General features: G+C 33.2%; 1 protein-coding gene across 1 annotated transcript in view; it reads left to right on the top strand.

Moving 5' to 3' along the window:
• LOC142336547 (DNA repair protein RAD50-like) overlaps positions 1-19403 on the top strand; it is an 84942-nt gene that overhangs the window by 18354 nt on the left and 47185 nt on the right. The window contains exons 3-5 of the mRNA XM_075385454.1: positions 4584-4720; positions 5019-6741; positions 9546-9703. Of these exons, the coding sequence (XP_075241569.1) occupies positions 4584-4720; positions 5019-6741; positions 9546-9703 (2018 nt within the window). The remainder of the gene's footprint in view (positions 1-4583; positions 4721-5018; positions 6742-9545; positions 9704-19403) is intronic.

The raw sequence follows: 19403 nt of genomic DNA, 5'->3' as shown, positions 1-19403 counted from the left end.
TCTCTTTTTTTGTTCCGACCCCCACTTTAGTGGGGAGGGAGGAACTATATACTCAACTGGGTTTTTTTTTCGGTCAATTTTGGCCGATCGATATATTCATCGAAGAGAATTGTGAGTTGTATCATTAAAAAGCCCGTCCAGTGTAGAATGTGGAATTAAAAAGATTTTTTTGATTTTTACATGGAGCTATCGAGGTTTAAATCTTTGTGAACATAAAAAATTTTATATTCCAGAAGACTTTCATATGGCGCCTAATTGAAACTAGCGCTCTGTTTGAGATTAGGGAGTCTGTTTTAAGGTTTCTAGGTCACTAAGTCTGGCAAACTTTAACAAAGTGGACCAAAAAAGCATATTTTTTGCCATTTTTGATGAAAAGTTTGAATTTTGAAATTTTTATCAAAAGTTTTAGCCAAAAAAGCTTCAATCAAACAATTCAGCAACGTTGTTTTATCTCTAACGGTAACAACAACACACTGCCGTTAAAAATTTTAACTTGTTTTGAACTATATTAGCGAAATTGTACCAAATTTTAGCAAAAATTACTGAAAATGTGAACAAAAACAGTCGAATGTACACAAAACTTTAACCCTCGATAACTCACTGTAAAAATTGAAAATCGAAAAAATCGTTTTAATTCCTTATTCTACACTGGACGGGCTTTTCAATGATACAACTCACAATTCTTTTCGATGAATATATCGATCGGCCAAAATTGACCGAAAAAAAAAACCCACTTGAGTATATAGTTCCTCCTCCCCACTAAAGTAGGGGTCGGAACAATGATTGCCAAAGGATGTGGAAAACAGCACTTTTTCTCGGAATTCAGTTGTGAAGAGCCTAAAAATGTTGGGTCTTAAATATGAAACGTGATCTTAAGTTAAAAAAAAGAGTTACTCATTTAAGAAATAATTGATACTTTCTTGAGACGAAACAAAGAAAGAAAGAATGCATTGAAATTTAGAAATCATATCTAAATTTTCTTTAACAGAAATCTATTTCGGAAGCATTTGAGAAAAAGAGGCGATTATTTTTTGCAGGAGGTAAATGTTTTCTTAATTTCAGCAAGGCAGTGTCGCTTGAATGTATATTTCATTTTTTTTGTCATTTACGTTAATTTTCCCGTCTTTGTAAATTAAAAACTTGTTGAATCAAAAGGTTCTTAAGTTTTGGGGGCTTTCGTTAGTAGTTTTCTCGGTGCTAAAGTGATTCTGTGATCTTTGAACCACAAAATATAATATTCAAATTAACAGCCGCGATACTTTCATTAGATGTTCCGTGGTGTAAAATGTTGCAATAATGAGCAATTGAAACCCAGCTTTAGTCTTTTTCAGTAAATTGCAAGTTATTGATGTAAAGGAGGAAAAAACAGGTCTGAGTACGCTGCCTTGTGGTAGTCCTGTATTAACCGATTCAGTTTTTATTTGGCCTATTTTTTAAATTAAAGATAACAAGTCCCCAAAACATTTAGGTCACTGAGCGTGCATTGTGGTATCTTTTTATCTGTAACAACACACTATCTCAGTTTCTAAAATACTGTCAATTGTATCTCTTTTTTTGTTCCGACCCCCACTTTAGTGGGGAGGGAGGAACTATATACTCAACTGGGTTTTTTTTTCGGTCAATTTTGGCCGATCGATATATTCATCGAAGAGAATTGTGAGTTGTATCATTAAAAAGCCCGTCCAGTGTAGAATGTGGAATTAAAAAGATTTTTTTGATTTTTACATGGAGCTATCGAGGTTTAAATCTTTGTGAACATTGGACTGTTTTGTTCACATTTTCAGTAATTTTTGCTAAATTTGGCACAATTTCGCTAATATAAATCAAAATAAGTTAAAATTGTTAACGGCAGAGTGTTGTTGTTACTGTTAAAGGTAGAAGAACGTTGCTGAATTTTTCTATTGAAGTTTTTTTTGGCTAAATTTTTTGATAAAATTTTCAAAATTCAAACTTTCGTCAAAAATGGCACAAATATGCTTTTTTGGTCCACTTTGTTAAAGTTTGCCAGACTTAGTGACCTGGAAACCTTAACTTAGACTCCCTAATCTCAAAAAGAGCGCTAGTTGCAATTGAGTGCCGTATGAAAGTCTGCTGGAATTAAAACTTTGCCGTTTTTGCAGATTTAACTCGATAATTATACAGAATGCATCGTTTTTTTTTTAATATTTCAAGAATTCCGCTCGACAATTGGTCTAATTTGCAAACACTTGGAATACTTGGTCGGTTTGCTGGGCGCGCAAAAAAATCAGGGAGAGGTTCGATAATATCATGGATTCTTAGAATCAGAGACTTCTTGATTTTTTTTTTGATGCTGCCTTTTTTCAAAATAGTTTGCTTTTGTTTTTTTAATGTTAATTACTGATAATATTTTTTATTCACGATTCCGTTAATGACAGCTCCAATTTAAGTAAATCTGAGGCCAAATGTAGATACAGTTTGTTTTCAGAAAACCCTAGGAATTTTATGGCTTTGAGCAAGAGATTTAGTAAATTTTAACTGAATTCTTGTCTTTTGCCTTCAATTGTTATTCTTTTGGTAGTCTGATTTTTAAGTTTAACCACTCAAAGATCTAAGTTTTTTCCTCAAGAGGTGATAGTGACATTTTTCTGTTCATTCGGTTGTTACCTAATGTCTCTTATGCTATTGAAAGTATTTGTTTTAAGGAAATTTCTGTGATTTTCTGAACTTGTCAATTTTTTATATTATTTTAGTCAACATTTTGCTTATTCTCAGTAAGTACAGGTCAACCTTTCCTCCTTATAGAATACAAATTAATTTTGTGGCCGTTTGTTTTAACAGAAGGTTTTCTTGCTTTTGGTACTAGGAGTTTTCATACAAAATTTTCTGATTTTTGTGAAAAATTGCCTTTTGTTTCTTTTGTAACTTTTCATATTTTTTAACAATCTAACTAAAAACGTTACAACATTTGACACTGAACATATTTTTGTTTTCCTAACATATGGTTTGAAGTGCTGCGACACCGTTGCAGAAATTGGTAGAGTTTTTTGTTTTTGCCCTTTATTTGTTGTTAGTTTGTGTTTTCATTTGCCCAATATTGTGTAATTAATGGTTTCAGTGACCAACTACAGATAAACAAATGAACTTAATAATTGATATTGGTAAATAGCTGATGGTTGTTTTGGCTTTGGAATTAAAAAAAAAGAGTAATGGTATTCTTCAACTTTTTGTTGTGTTTTGCGTTTTTTTTCGTATTTTACAATGTTTTATCTTTTTCGTAAATTAGACTCATAATTTAGGTTTCTTTTTAATAGTTTAGGGTTTCCTTTTTTCTGTTTTTTAATTAATTTAAATGATATCTTCAGGGCTTAGACAATTTGTTTCAGATGAAGTTTGTGAAGTTTCGATACTTTTCAGTTTTTGTGGTTCTTTTTGTTGCCATTTTTTGATAGTCTTTTACAAAAATACGTTATGATGATCAAATGAGACGCAAATGAAGATGTTATAATCTCGCGGTTAATATCTTATAAATTTAATGGCTTCGAAACTGTGGTTTCGTAAAGTTGTTTGTGAAAATTATTAGTTCAGCTTGTATTTAATGTTATTTTATAGTCTTATGATTTCGTCTCATTAACAACAGTCGCAATTAATTTTCCGAGTAGTTGTAAGACAAGCTGTTTACTATTTTAGTCGAAAGCTTTTGTTGGCTATGAATTTTGAAAAAGTTTGTTTTTAATAAAAAAGAGATTTTTGAGATCTGCCAATCTTTATTTCTGTTAAATTTTAGCTAAGCATCTCTATATACAATTCACATCATTTATCTATTGAAATACAATTTGCGCTTCATAACGGTTTTATTTTCCTTAAATGGGCTTTCTTCTTGGAACAACCACTTTTCAAAACTAATTTTCGTGATTTTTGCATATTTGCCCAGGTTTTTACAAATGTTGTCAACTGTAAAAAATGCAAACGACAATTTTTATTGTTTTTAGTGATCAGCTTAATATTTAATTGATTGGGGGGACATCGTTTTCGTGTATAATTTTTGCGTGTATTTGTCGTTCTTTTTGTAGTCGTATGACATATTCTGGATAATGAAAGGCCTCAGTCGCTCTCTATTGAGGTATAAAAACTCTCTCAATAATTTCATTTGATGCGTAATGTTTCTAATGGGTTCGATTTTATTTTTTTAAAAAAAAGCAATGTTTTGATTAACTTTGCCCCTTTTGCTCATTTCTAGTCGACTTGTTGCCAAGTCGCATTGAGGAAAAGTCCAATATTTTGTTCCAAAAAGTAACGGTAAATCTTCGTAGTATAAATTTTATCTGATGCACTTTTGATTTGGTTATTAGTGGTTTTCAAAAGATGGACAAGGAGTTTTGGTCGTAATTAATATTTGTAACTGTTTGGTTTTTATTGCCGTATTTTCTGGTAGTCATATTATGGTAGCCACAGGTCTCCTAGGCCCTCTAGAGTTGATTGTTTTATATGAGAGGAAGGTTGTTTTTTTTTTCTAGAAAATGAAACTTCGATAATATATTACCCAGAGCCGTCGTCTTTCCCTCTAAATTGAGGTTCAGATATATATAACTGGTACTATACTTGTAGTGTTTGTCTGATGTTAGGAGATGGCAGTGAGTCTGGGTGTGAGCAAAGCAGTGTTAAACAACGTCATCTTTTGTCACCAGGAGGAATCCAATTGGCCCCTTGAGGACGGCAAGAGTGTCAAGACTCGCTTTGATGAGATTTTTGCCGCATCCAGGTATCTCAAATGAATTTTGTATGGCTAAGAAACTGTCGACAAGATAACTTGTGCAGGAGGTAGCTGTTGTCTTCATAGTTTTTAATACCCCTTTTTGCTGTAAAAGGACTATGAGGGTTTTTATAGTATTTGATTTTAGCCAGCGTATATTTCTAATTTTTCAAATTCTGTTAAGATTTGCGATATACTGTTATTAAGTCGATATTCACTCATTTTGATTAACTGGGGAAGCATACGAGCCTCAAGGTGGGTTTTAAAAAATGTTTTCAATAAAAGTCATTTCAGTGAAGATTTTTAGGTATATCAAAGCCATAGATGAGTTGAAGAAAGTGCGCAAACACAGATCAGAGTTGGCCCGTCAATATGAAACGGAAGCGTCCTATCTTAAGTCCAACCGAGACAAGTGCAAGGAGTTGAATGCGCTTAAAGAGGACAAGGAGAAGAAGCGTGAAGACATGCTCAACCGGAAGCAAACCCTAGCTGATGAACGTCAGGTCAATGAAGAAAAATGTGAAAAGATTTCCTCGCAGCTGAAAGAAATCAATAAAATTATCTCAAAACGTGATGGTCTGAAAACCAAAGTCGAGGAGAAGAGTTTCTCGATTCGACAAATGGAGCAAGCTTTGCAATCGAACGATTCTTTGTTCTATGGCTCTGACGAGGAGTTGAACAACTTGATTGAGAATCACGATACAATTTCAGACAAACGCAAGCAAGACGCCACCGAACTTGAGGGGAGTTTAATGTCAAAGAATAGTAAAATTGAGCGATTGACATCTGAGATTGAAACAAATAAAATGAAGCTAAACGAATTGAAAACAGAATTAGCATTGCATGAAAAAGATTGCGCTAATCGGGACCAGTTGATATCGGAACTAGCGAAAGACTACAACCTATCGGGATTTGACGGAAGTCTAGATCGCTCTCAAATTGAACGCTTCAAATCTTTGATGTCAAAAGAGCTTAAGCTTTTGGAGACTAGAAAAGATGGTTTGCTGAAAGATTTCTCTCGAAAAGAGAAAACCGTTCAAGATACTGTTGATAAATGTATGTTAGAGTTGGGTTCATGTGAAAATAGTATCAAAAGAGAATCGGAGGAATTGAGAATTGCAAAAGCTGCTAAAGAAGATTGCAATATACAGTTGGGTGAGATCGAACGGAGCGCATCTAAAATAACTGATTTGAAAGCTCAAATTGCGAAAGCTAAGCAGAAACAAAACGTTCATGAAAAATCTATTAATATAGCGGCTATGGAAAAGCAGAGAGATAAATTGAAATCTGAAATTGAAACTAGAGAGTTGAAAGTTAGGCAACTTGCGGAAGAATTGAATTCTGCATATCGTAGCCTGGCCTTGCATGAAACTGTAGCAAATTTGAAGAGTACTATTGAAACTAAGCAAAATGCCAATGATGCCATAATCAGCAAGCGGGAAGATGACCTTTTGACTATTTTGGATTCTATTCCGAAAGTTGATCTTAAAATTGCGATTTCAAGGGCATTAGAACAAAAGTCATCCGAACTTACAGACACTACAAAAGCTGTCAACGAAAAAAGCGTCACTTTGCAGTCTTTGAAATATCAGAAAACGAGTTTGAACGAAACACTGAGCAATAAATACAATGAAAAAATGAAAATTGAAAGCGAAATTGACGTCGAAGGCGAGGACTACGAGAAAAAGATAGAAAAACTAACAGGTGAAATAAAAGAGATTCAGGACAAAATTGGATATTATCGGGGTAGCTCGGCTGTGTATTCTCACTATTGCGCAAAACTAAAGGAAAAGAACCCGAAATGTCCGGTCTGTTTCCGAGGGTTTGAGGCGGAAGGAAAAGGTGGAGCTTCAGCACGTGAATCAATTGATCGGCTGCAAGAGTTGAAGAACCGAAATCCGAGTTTGCTGAAAAGTGAAGAGCAGAAATTGAAGGTCAAGGAAACAGAGTTGAAAAAGCTCTATGATAGCAAGCATTTGTACGTGCAATACGAAAAACTGAGGAAAGAGATACCTGAAATTAAAAAAGAGGTTCGTGATTCCAATTCTTCCAAGTGGACAGATTTCTTAAGCCGATAACTCTGAGCTCAGTGACGAGACACATACTTTGTTCATGTTTGATGCATTTGTTTTGCTACAGAAAGTTCTCAAGATTTCTTTTGATTAGAAGCGCACTGAATTTGTGTTAACATAGTTTTTCGTGTAGCTATTTTTTAATCACTTTATTATTGTCATGGCCAAGTTTTTGACAATAAAATGTCGAGAATACGTTTCTGTTCTGATTTTTACGTAAAATCAAATATGACATTTTAAAGACTCTAATTGTTTGCAACAATTTTTGTACAATTATTTGGGATCGGTTGGTATTTTTATGCAATTTTTCGCTCGATCTTATTCGTTTAAACTATTTGACCTTTCGACCTCAGAAACGGGATAAACAAGTAATGCCCTGGGGGCATTAGTCTCAGAGCAGCTCGCTCAGAGATTTATTGCTCTCTAAATATATGCTAGAATCTTATGGTAAATCTTATTGGCCCGAAACACTTACTGCTCTGGCTCGAAAGCGCATGGCCCGGAGGTGCTTTGTACAAGTCCCGAATGGGGATAAAAAAATTTTGTAACTTATTTAGAGTACCAAAGGGTAACAATACATCAACTTGCTTACCAGTGTTTGATAATTCCAGCAGACTGTTGATACCTCTTTATGTGGTCATCGGCTAGTGTTATGCAAGTGGTGTCTATTCAAATAACAAACTCCACGTACCTAATTATTCCTAATCTTTATCAGTTTCTCATGTGACCTCTTTCTTTCAACAAATTCTTATTAAACAATGAAATTTAATCTAATTAGTACGCAAAACTTCGCCGATGGGTCAAAAAATTAACAGATTTGTTATAGCACGTGCTGCTTCTCGTGCATTTTGGACAAATTAATCAAAATAAGTTCGCTAAGTTGGGTCTACCTTCAACTTTTAGCTCAGGATTAGTTTTTACCCTCAGTTTTCTAAGTGTACAGTCCACCGAAACTCCGTAATAGTCCTTTTTCTACTCTTTGTCCCGCTCTCAGTGAAGCTTAAGTCAGCCTCCCTAATTCCCAGCTAGCTGTTGAAACTAGTCGCCAGTCTTTTGAGAGAAAATGGCTCAACGATACTCGTTTATATTTATAGGAATAGTAGCTGAAGTAGATTTAAAAGTTCATTTGTTCAGGGCATTTTATAGCAAAGTACTCGTGAAACAGCTTCTTTTGATTTCGTTAGAGAAGAAAAGGTTGAAACTTTTTAATTTCTTTCGAAAAAATTTTGAAAGAATTATTATAGTTATGCGTGATTTCCAAAATATTGGCTTCCGTTTTAGTGGAATTTTGCTACTAATGACCAAATGAAAAGCGCCCGCAGTTGTGTTTTAATTGCTCTGAACGACGTTTGTAGCAATTATATTAGTCCTGTTGGTCTTTTTTTATACGATTTTTCGCTTAACCGATTTCTCGTCTGACCCATTTGACTTTTCGTCCTCAAAACGGGATAAACAGGTAGCGTCCAGCGGGCATTAAGTGCTCTTAGGCTCACTAGTCTCCAAGTATGCGATTCACAGAAACTGTTTCGGAGACTTATGGTGTGAAAGGCAGTTCTTAGAGTTCGACCCCCGCCGAAACACCCCCCCCCCCCCATCAGCCCCCTCTCACCCACCCCTAATCTCCTCCCCTGCACATCGTTCGGGGCGTAAGGACATTGCCCCGTGCAGACCCCCGACTGGTACACCTGCCCCCTCCCGCTTCGCTAATCTCACGCCCCTTCAATTAAGCTAAAGCTAGCCCCACTAAACCGTAGCTAACTACTGTTGAAGCCAGCCGCTCACCGCTCGCTTGTGAGCAATACATCCGACGTTAGTTAGTTATGTTTTTTCACTTTAAGTCTCAACTAATTGTCTATTTGAGCTCTGATATCATCATTTGTTTTTAGTTGATGAACCCTTGGGCTGCATCAGGTTATAATAGACCCAAGTCTCCGTCAGGCATCCTCGCCAAATTTGTCCAACTTTAGTTGGTTGTTTCTCTGCGATCTCTTTGAAGATTTGGGCTGACGTAATGAATTTTTGAGTCATTAACTCCTGAGGAGATAGAAATGTTGAATTAATATCGAATTTTTTGGCAATTCAGTTTCGGTTTTTCAATTTTTATGATAGTTTGTTGTTTTCGTTAATTTATCGAGATGCTTCCTACAAGTCTTTGATTTTTTCTGGACGTCTTCCGATTATTTTTTAGTGGATAGTTTTGTTTTAATGTCGGCGGTGTTTTGTTTTAATGTCGTTAGTCGACTTCTGAGTTCGGTTAGTGTGGGTAAGCTTATTGTGTGATATAGTATGGTGTGAAAATGCCTGTGGTGTGATGTAGTATGATGTGAATATGGCTGTGGTGTGTAGTATGGTGTAAAAATGTCTGGCAATTGATGCACAGTCAGCGCTGAAACAGGTTAAAAAGAGTGTATTTTAGGCTGACAATCTGAGCTGAAACAGTTTTAATTCGGAATGTTTTTAGGATGACACGTGTTATACAATAATGTCAATTAAGTTGATAATTGCATGATAATAGTTATGGATAGATCAAAATCAGGATAAAATTAGAATTTCAATTTTAATCTGAAAAAAGACTGATCAGTGTATATTTTGACATGCGTAGAATATGTACAAGTGTAGGAATATCTATATACAGTTTTTGGATTTACAATGGTTCAGTACTGAAATACTCTGGGTGCTCAGCCCGGGTGTTTTTGTGCTAAAAAGTCTCGGTCGATGAATTTGTGAATTTTTAATATTGGACAGTCTTGAATTTCTTGTAGGTTGAGAGTGTGAGTCTGCGAGTAGGAAGTGTGGGAAAGGAGGTGGAGGAGGAGCAACAGAGAAGGGACTTTGTGCAGAGTGACGTCACTCTCTTGCAGGAGTCTGTAGCGGATGCCGCAGAGTGGGACAGGAACCAACGGGATCTCTCAAACCTAAGGCATGTTTGAATAAATAAATAAATTAATGCCATCGGTTGCCTCAATTGCGACGCTTATGTGTATGTTAATTTGATAAAATTTGTCCGTTTAGAATTTCTTTCTGACCAACTTGCATGGTTTGTGCTCAAAACTTTATTTAAATTTAATGAGGTAAGCTAAGCTATTTAATAGAACTTCTGTATTATAGAGCTATCAGAGGTCGGGGATATTTGTGATTGCTCGAAAACAATGTTGAATCAATTTATGTGGATCTCTCGGTTTCCATAATTTTGAAGTAGATTTTGGTTTGTGTGATGAACCACTCTATTTTGCTCTTTGAAAACCTAAGATGAGTTCCCTTTTGAAATCAAAGCTATAAAAAATCAATACTTTTAAGTACGTCGGAATACGACAAACAGATAAAAATTTGCGCAGAGCAGAACAGCTTCTAGGAAATAATAAAATAAAATAAACTTGTTTGATATGAAAAAAAAACGCATGTTTCGCTTCATTTCTTGACTCCATATTTAATTGGTTTTATACTAGATCTTACAAAAACAGTATTTTTATACTGACACATTATCATTAATTGCTCTCGAACAAGAGGCAATTATTCAATTATTGTAAACGTGTGTGTTTTTTATGCAGACTTTTCGCTTAACCGTTTTTGCGCTTTTCTTGATTTTTGAGGGATTTCAATTGCTCTTACTCCGAAATAAAGTTTGTTGCTCAAACAAAACCGATTGTTAGAGATAAGATGGCAAGACCTATATAGAGGATTAATGCCTCTTTCAAGGTAAAGGAATGGAACTCAGGACGTCGGTGATCGAACTCCTCCTTCGTCGGATGTTTGAGCACCCATAGAGAAAAGTTTACGCCCTGCCTGTCATTCGAGACCCAAAGAATAATAGAAAGAGTTGTTCATTGCTACTGCTGCTTTTACAGTTCTGCTTTGACTATCTAAAGCCTGAGCTGAAGGCTCTGCTGTCCTAGCTAACTTTGCAGAAAGCTCTTGATTTGCTCTCAGACGAAGTTTGTAGCAATTATATTAGTCCTGTGGTCTTTATGCAATTTTTCGTCTGACGCTGCTGTTTTCATCCTCCAAATGGTAAAAACAGGTAACGCCTGGAGGGCCTCGAGTTCTCATTGAGCCTAAAGGCTAATTAGTTTCTTAGCATTAGATTCACCGCTACAGTTTAAGAGACTTAAGTTTACGATGTGAGGGTTGATTCTTAGAGTTTGACCACTCCTACTTAAACCTCACTCCACAACCACCCGCGCAATAGCAGATTCCACCCGTAGCATGCAAACCTGTATTCACTCTCACAACTCGCTCAGCTTTTGTTGCAAGTTAGCAGCTTATTTTTGTTTATTTTACCGCTTAGGATAATTTGTTTCTAATGGACGTATTTGGTTTTCTTTTTAATAGCCGCAGTGCGATAGCTGGAGCTATTATTGGCCTTCCTTTAGATTTTTACAGTTCAAGGGATTTGATTTGTATTGGGGCGCTGTCTTTTCTAAAGATCTGCTTACACATTTTCATGATTTTTGAGGTCAAAGGGCGTTGACGATTTTGCGTTGACAAATTGAGTGACGATTTTGGTCACGCCGAAAAAAGAAGTGAAGCGAAAGAGCAAGTCGTTTCGAGACTTAAAATTTTTCCGCTCGAGTTTTGCTGTAGAATGAGAAAATTTTGCTTGATTAAAAATTGCTATCTCTCTAGTGGTTTTTTCTTATGTTGCCTTTTGGCATTGATTTTTACAATTTTTTTTTTCAATTTTGTGGTGTGATTCTTTTCCAAATGGTTTTCCCAATCAATTGATAGTCCGGTCTACGTCTATTTTTTAGTTTAATAAATTTAATTCCTCTGAATTGCGGCGGGACTTGTTCTGCTATGTTTTTTATTTAGTCGTCAAGATTTTTGTTACGAACATATGACGTCACAATTACTTCAAATTTTGCTTTTTGTTCATTCCTTAATGCAATTTTGATTGAATTGCTTGCATGGCGTCGGTTTTCATTCTTAGTTGAGCTAGTTTTTCGTTCTTTAGCTTGATTTTGGCCACATGACCTACTTCACTCTCAAAAATGACCTCCTCACTCTCAAATTGAATCTTTTTTACTTCATTTTACGGAAATAAGGTCAAGTGAGTGTGCGTCACCCTAATTGAAGATTTTTTAGGTGCAGCTAGTAGAAGCAGCAGTAAGTTTTAAAGCTTTCTTTATCATATACACACAACACAGTCTGATGTACATATACTCACACGCTTTTTTTGTCTTTTTATTGTTTTTAATATATGTAATTGCTTAAGATTAATTTTCTTTTTTTACCATATGCATAGATCTTTCTGCTATTATATTAAAATCCATAATTTGGCCAATTATGGTCTGGCTACTCTACTACTACTACTAATATAACATCTCAGCATTTAATGAAAGAAATTTCTTCTTCGGTCTTTTTTTTTTACTATTTTTGAGGATACAGATCTACGAAGCTGTTGCGGCTATCTTCTGGCAATATATCAGCTATGTTAATTTGTTTTGGGTTCTGACTTACTGTGGCTTATAAATTGCGATTGATGAATGTTGCATATTATTTCACTAGCCTCATTCATTTTTCTGTAAATCAGTTTTCATTTTTAGTGCTCAGAGTTACATGCATGCTACACACAATACACTCGCTACTTTTGTTTTTTTATTGATAGCCGCCCTCTTCTTAGCCAGCTATTATAGCGCTCCTATTTTTTTTTACTTCGTTGAACAAAAATTTAGTTCGCTTTACCTCATTTTCCGCTTTTTGGATATTTTGCGTGAAATGGTTTGACTTCTCTGGGCTGGTTCTAATTCTGATCAAAGTGCTTTTAAACAGCAGTTGCTCAGCAAAGCAATTCAAATTGAATCAGTATTTTAAAAAAAATGAGAATCAGAAATACAAAATGGATAAACCCATAAAGCTATTTTCCGGCAATCTGCTGGGTATGTTTGTTTAATAGCCGCGAAGCGATAGCTGAGGCTATTATTGGCCTTCTCTTGGTTTTTTTTAATTTATTTCGTCGTCACGATTTTGGTTACGACCATATGACGTCACAACCTCTTCAAATCTGCTTTTTGTTCATTCGTTCATGCAATTTCAACTGAATTGCGTACGTGACGTCATTTTTCACTCTTTGTGGAGCTAGTTTTTTTGTTCATTCGCGTGATTAAATTTTTGGTCACACGTGACTCACCTCACTCTCAAAAATGACTTCCTCACTCTGAAATTGACTTTTCTTTGCTTTAATTCAAAGAGATAAGGTCAAATGAGTGCTTGTCACTCTAATTGAAGGTTATTTAAGAGCAACTAATAGAAACAGCAGTAAGTTATGCAGGTTCTCAATCAAAATTTAACATCTCAGCCCCTATGAAAAGGCGGTTCTTTTTGGTCTGTCTTTTTACCTTCGTTTTGAGACTACAGATCTATGAAGATATTGCGGCTATTTTCTGGCAATTTGCCAGCTATGTTTTTGTTCTACTCGTTTTTCTCAGAGAATTTCCATTTTTTCCTGCTCGTGCGTTTTGTTTTTGAAGCTGATCATGCTCGAAGACCACATTGTGTATGAGCAAATAATTATTATAAACGGTTTTAGTTAAAAGCAAACGTTTCTATTTTCCTAAAACCCCTTACAACCAAAGCCCTTGCACAATTAAATTGAAGTAGAATCTGTTGTTGGAATTCAATTCGAAGTCCCATGCTATTCGGCTGTTTGAATTTAAAGGTAGATTGGAGTGAAACAGGCTGATCATTAACTTTGTGAATCAGCCTTGTGACTCTTTGTATTATTTCCTGTATCAATATAAAATCAAATCGGTTAGTTCAGTTTTTTCTGGTCTACTTTGTGTCAGAAAATTGTATATCAGATAGAGATAATGTTTTGCTCAAAAATTTGACGCATATTTTTGTCAAAAAAATTTGTCGCATATATTCGGGTTTTGGTAGGTCTTTTTTGTGCAATTTTTTACTCATCAATTTTCATCTGACCGATTTGAATTTTCGAGTAGTAGTGGATAACACAAGGCTTCCAGCCACCAGCAAAAATTTGACCCTTTCTCCAAGCGCTAATCACGCATGTCGAATCTGGCCAAATTTTACTGATTTCTGGAAGCCTTGTTTTATCCACTACTATATATTAGCTCTAAATTTGATAAAAATTAAAATAAATCAAAAATAAAACAAAAAATCAAAGCAAAATTTACATTTCACTCTTAAAGAGTGATTCACTCTTATTCGGAGTGATCCCCAGTAGAAAAGATCGCTCTTTTTCGCTCTTAAAGAGTGAATCCCTCTTTTTTGATATTTTTTATTTTTTTATACTTTTTTTTCAAATTATCTATATTTTTCAATAAATTTATATTTTCTTTTATTTTTTCTATATTTATTCCATTATTAATAAGAAATGATACAAAATTATAGTATTTATATGAACAACTTTCTTCTGTTTGGTTAATAACTAAAGGACTTACAGCTCTAGGACCTTGCCAACTAGGATTAATTGTTTTATCCGTGAAGTGGTTACACCGATCAGTTATATCAGGGAACCTGCTTTGCAGATTTCTACTAAATCCTCTAGTCAATTCTATATCCGGATGTTGTTTCTTTACATGAGCCCGTATCCCATCATATTTCACAACAGAAGTACAATATGGACAATTAACTTAAGCTGAAGTGCAACTTCTACATGTATACTTACCCTCATCAAAATTATTTAGTGGTTTTATATAATTACACTTATTACAACATCTAGTTAATACTTCTGAGCTGGGGTTAAGGTTGGGGTTAGGGATAAGGTTAGGGTTAGGGTTGGGGTTAGGATCTGAGTTAGAGTTATAGTCATAGATAGAACCAGAACCAGAACCAGAACTAGAACTAGAGCTAGAACTGAGGTTAGAACCAGAACCAGAACTAGGGTTAGAACTAGAGTTAGAATTAGGGTTAGAACTAGAACTAGGGTTAGAACTAGAATTAGAATTAGAAGTAGGGTTAGAACTAGAACTAGATTCATTTTTTAAAGAACCCCATGGAGAAAAATCATTAGCACAAATACCACTTAATATTATATTACCACACATACATTTATCAGTTTTATCTTTATGAAATGATTCATACTCTGTTAAATATTTATTTCCTAAAGTATTGAATGTATTAGTTTTACATCTCTTATCTAGAATCAAATCAAGGTCTTATTCTTTTTTATCTTTAACAAAATTTATAATCTCTTCTCTAAACTCTTCATTATTTATATATAGTTTGTTTAAAAACCTTCCTCCCTTTCTATTCAAAATTCCCATCTCTTCTTTGGCGAATTCACAGTTACATTGATCATGGAACCTGCTTCGCAGATCAGTGAACGAACTTTGTTCGTGGTTTACCAAACTGCTTCCCTGATCTATATATTCTTCTTGTATTGTATTTCGTGTTTCACCTTCCAACTCTTCTCCATATCCAAGATTAACTAATGTATTTACTCTACTCAACATTGTACTTGCTCCCATTGCTACAGTTCCAGCATTTCTTGATATTGAATTAGGATAAAAACAATTAAATATAAATAAACCTGCGCCTATAATTCCACCAATATTTGATAAAATATTCATACCCTTTCCCATAATCATTTCTTTAGTTAGAACATCATTCTGAATTTTAATATTATTTAAAGTAAGAAGTTTATTAAAATAAAATTGATAATTATCATGATTAATAACATTTCTATCTGTTGCATTAATCATTAGTGGTTTCATATATGCTATAATTTTATTTATATCTCTCTCTAAATCATCTTTCAAACTAAGAGCTTTTAAATCAAGGAAACCAACTCTTGAATCATATATCATTGTTCTATTACTACTACTAATAATAAAAGTATTTTCCTTTTTATTTTTTAATTATACCATAACGAAGTTCATCTGACATTCCATCTGTATAATTATAATAGTTACTATTTAATTCACTAATTATTTTATTGAAGTCATGTTCACATTTATATATCTCATTAAAGTTTTTAAATAGGTCAGGTCCATTATAAGTTGTTAAATAAATAGTATCACAACTCATTCTTGCTGTATTAATTATTTGAGCTGGTTTATGACACATTACAATCATTTGAATATTATAATGTCTACCTTCAGTAAAATAATAACCTATATCCTTATTTAACCTATCACCCATATCATCAAGTCTTATTACACAATTTTGAAAATTATGCATATTATTTTTTGTGATCATATTTATATCACATTTATTAAACCCAGCATAAAACTTATTAGACTCAGGATCTATCCAGTCTCTGTCATCTTTACACACTATAACTATAATTTTAGCTTGATCTTGAACTTGATCTCGATCTTGATCTTGATCTTGATTTTGGACTGAGTATAATTTTAAATATTGTCTATTAATATATGTTTTGCCTGTACCAGTTCCACCATAAACAATAGTATGTAATGGTGACTTTTCATATTCAAATCTAACTAGACTCCCATTCATAAATCCACCAAAGCTTTCTTCTAGTTTTGTATATTTACTTGGTCTTGAATCATATATTATATAACAAATTCCAATTATAATAATAAAAATAAAAACTGCACTACCTGTTTCCATTTTTATATAATAAATATAGATTTGATTTAGATTTAGACTTAGACTTATAATTAGACTTAGATTTAATAAATTTATTATATAAAAATGCTCATACTAACTTTTGAGGAATTCAATAATAAATTTAATATTGATAATAATGCTATGAGTGATATCAGAACAAAAGATATAGGTAAAGATATAAGTCTAACACCAATTGAAATTGTAATGAGAGATCAAACTCCGGATAGTATCCGTGAAACGGCTTCACCGATCGGGGATCCTAACTTCAACATTATTGTAAATCTACATCCAACTGAAGGTACACATTGGGTTTTAGTTATAAGAAGAGAAGGTGGTCCATCATATTACTTTGATAGTTTTAGTGTAGAAACTCCACCTTTTTTTAGAAGAATATGTTGATCTAGGCTCTAATGAGAAAATACAACAATATGATGAATCTTATTGTGGGGCTTATTGTTTATATATGATCTATCTTATTGATAGAGGATTTAGAATTAAAAGTGCTTTGAATATTCTAGTTAATCAATGTAAATATCCAGGAATATATAATGAGTGTTCTTGTTTAAGTTGTAATGTTAATCAAGGAACCTGCTTCGCAGATGATAATGTTAATGTTAATGATAATGTTATTGATAATGATAATGATCTACAATGTAGCTTTGCTAATAATGATAATGATAAAGATAATGATAGTGTTAAAGATAATGTTAATGATAAAGATAATGATAATGTTAATTATAATGATAATTTTAATGATAATGATAATGTTAATAATAATGATAATGAAAATGTTAATGATAATGATAATGTTAATGATAATTATAATGATTATGATAATGTTAATGATAATGATAATGATAAAGATAATTTTAAATATCTATTTGGTGAAAAACATCAATGGGGTAAATCTAACAACAAAGAATGTCTTAGTAACAATATCTCTGTAAACATAAATGAAGATCTACAATCATGGCTAAATGATGATAATATAATTACTGAAGCCGCATTCCCAGATAACTTTAGATGTATAATATCTGGTCCTAGTGAATGTGGTAAGACATTCTTATTGAAAAAACTAATTCTAGCTAGTATATACTTTGATAAGCTATACATCATTGGACCTACTGGTGATCAGTACCATGGTATAGAAAAAATAAAACCAAAAGCAGATGTTGAATTTATTAAAGATATAAAAGATTTACCATCTCCTGATAAACTACCCAAAGACTTAAAGAAACTAATGATATTTGATGATGTTAGAGCCAAAGAACCAGTTATTAATGAATACTTTTGTAGAGGTAGACATAATAACTGTAATATGGTTTATCTTAATCAAAACCTGTTCTCTCTGGATAGGCAGAGTGTTAGAGAGAACTGTAATCTATTTATTTTATTTGAACAGAGAGGTAAAGTCCTAGCATCGATATATCAAGATTTCTTTAATAATGTTGAACTTAGTTATAATGACTTTGCTAATATATGTAATCAGGTATGAAAAGAGCCTTATAATTATATTGTCTTTGATATAACTAAAAAGAAAAATATTAATGGTAAACTAAGAATTATTTGGGATCGGAGAGTTTTATAATTAAGTATAACTATCAGTGTAAGTATAAATAAAAGTATGGGTATAAGTCTAAGTCTAAGTAAAGTCTAAGTAAAGTCTAAACCCAAGTCTAAGCCTAACTCTAAGTCTAAGTACAAGTCTAAATCAAACAGACCTTCGGTCTGCTAACTATATTAGATGTAAAGTAAAACTTAATACATCGCCATTAAAGTCTATAGGTCTTCCATGCTCATCTTTAATATGAAATTCTATATATTCTATTCTATCTTTAGTTACATTTTGATACAAGATATTAGTTGGTATAATATTTATCAAGTAACCTGGTGGTTCAGTTAGATTAAAAGTATATAGTATGTCTGTGTTATTACCATTATCTTTAGCTCCAGATTTCACATTACAATGAATGTTAATAGTACTAAAACCCATAATATCAATCATTTTCTGAGATTTATATATACCTTTTTTTTTTAAATTATTTTTCTAAATCCTAGTAATGAGGCTAGTGAGTTTTCTATATCAAAGCTGAGTGCTTGTTTTATTTCCATTAAACATTTCATCGTATTCTTATCAAGTTCTATTATAACATTACCATCAGTTTCTTCTTTTATTAGTTCTGCTATATCAGTTAACTCGTATGCTCCCGGTGTAATAGTTGAATATAGCAATGGGATTCCTTTATAATTATGATTAAGTATAGATGTAATGTTTGGGATTGAGGTAGAGATAGGGTTAAGGTTAGGGTCAGAGCTAAGAGCCCGAGGTAAAGCTTCATCATCTTCTATAGCAGTACTAGCATATAAGAATTGATTGTTTCTCCTATTCACATTAAACACCGAATTATAAACAGATAATCTAATTAAACCTAATTTTGTTGTATTAAGTATAGGTTCACTAAAGTTAAACTTTTCTGTTGGTTTTATCATTCTAAAGTTAAGTGTATGCTCTTCTTTAGTTTTAGTTAAAGCTTCATGTATCTTTTGTAGTTCATATAATATCAAGTTGTCATTTTTTATCTAATAAAAATGGATTTTAATTTGGATACAACTTATAGTTATAATAATGATATACACAAAAGTAAGATTATAAAATATAAACCTAATAATCTGGCAACAATGAATACGGTTAATACTAACATTAATATCATACTCAATAGAGAAGAGAATCACTTAAATTTGCGTGATTCATATCTAGAGATAGAGTTTGTTGTATCAGATGATGCTGGTGGTGTATTTGCTAATGATGCTAATATCAGATTTGTTAATTATTGTATGATGGCATTGTTTAGTTCAATTAAGCTTGAAACTAGTGGTGGTAGGACTATTGAATATATAGATCATTGTCATCCTAATCTATTGATGTATAAGTTATTAACTAGTATTGGTGATGAATATGAGAGTGGTTTTGTTAGAAATCAGGGCAATAGAGATAGTCAACTTAAAGGTGACCATATTGCCGCACAACGAGGACATATGTATATGATGGTTAAGATGAGTGATCTATTTGGTTTCGTAAATGATTT

The sequence above is a fragment of the Convolutriloba macropyga genome, chromosome 3, assembly GCF_964194025.1.
Source record: "Convolutriloba macropyga chromosome 3, txConMacr16.3, whole genome shotgun sequence".
NCBI lineage: Eukaryota > Metazoa > Xenacoelomorpha > Acoela > Convolutidae > Convolutriloba > Convolutriloba macropyga.
The sequence above is the reverse complement of the archived record's forward strand: the minus strand, read 5'-3'. Positions and strand labels throughout refer to the sequence as shown.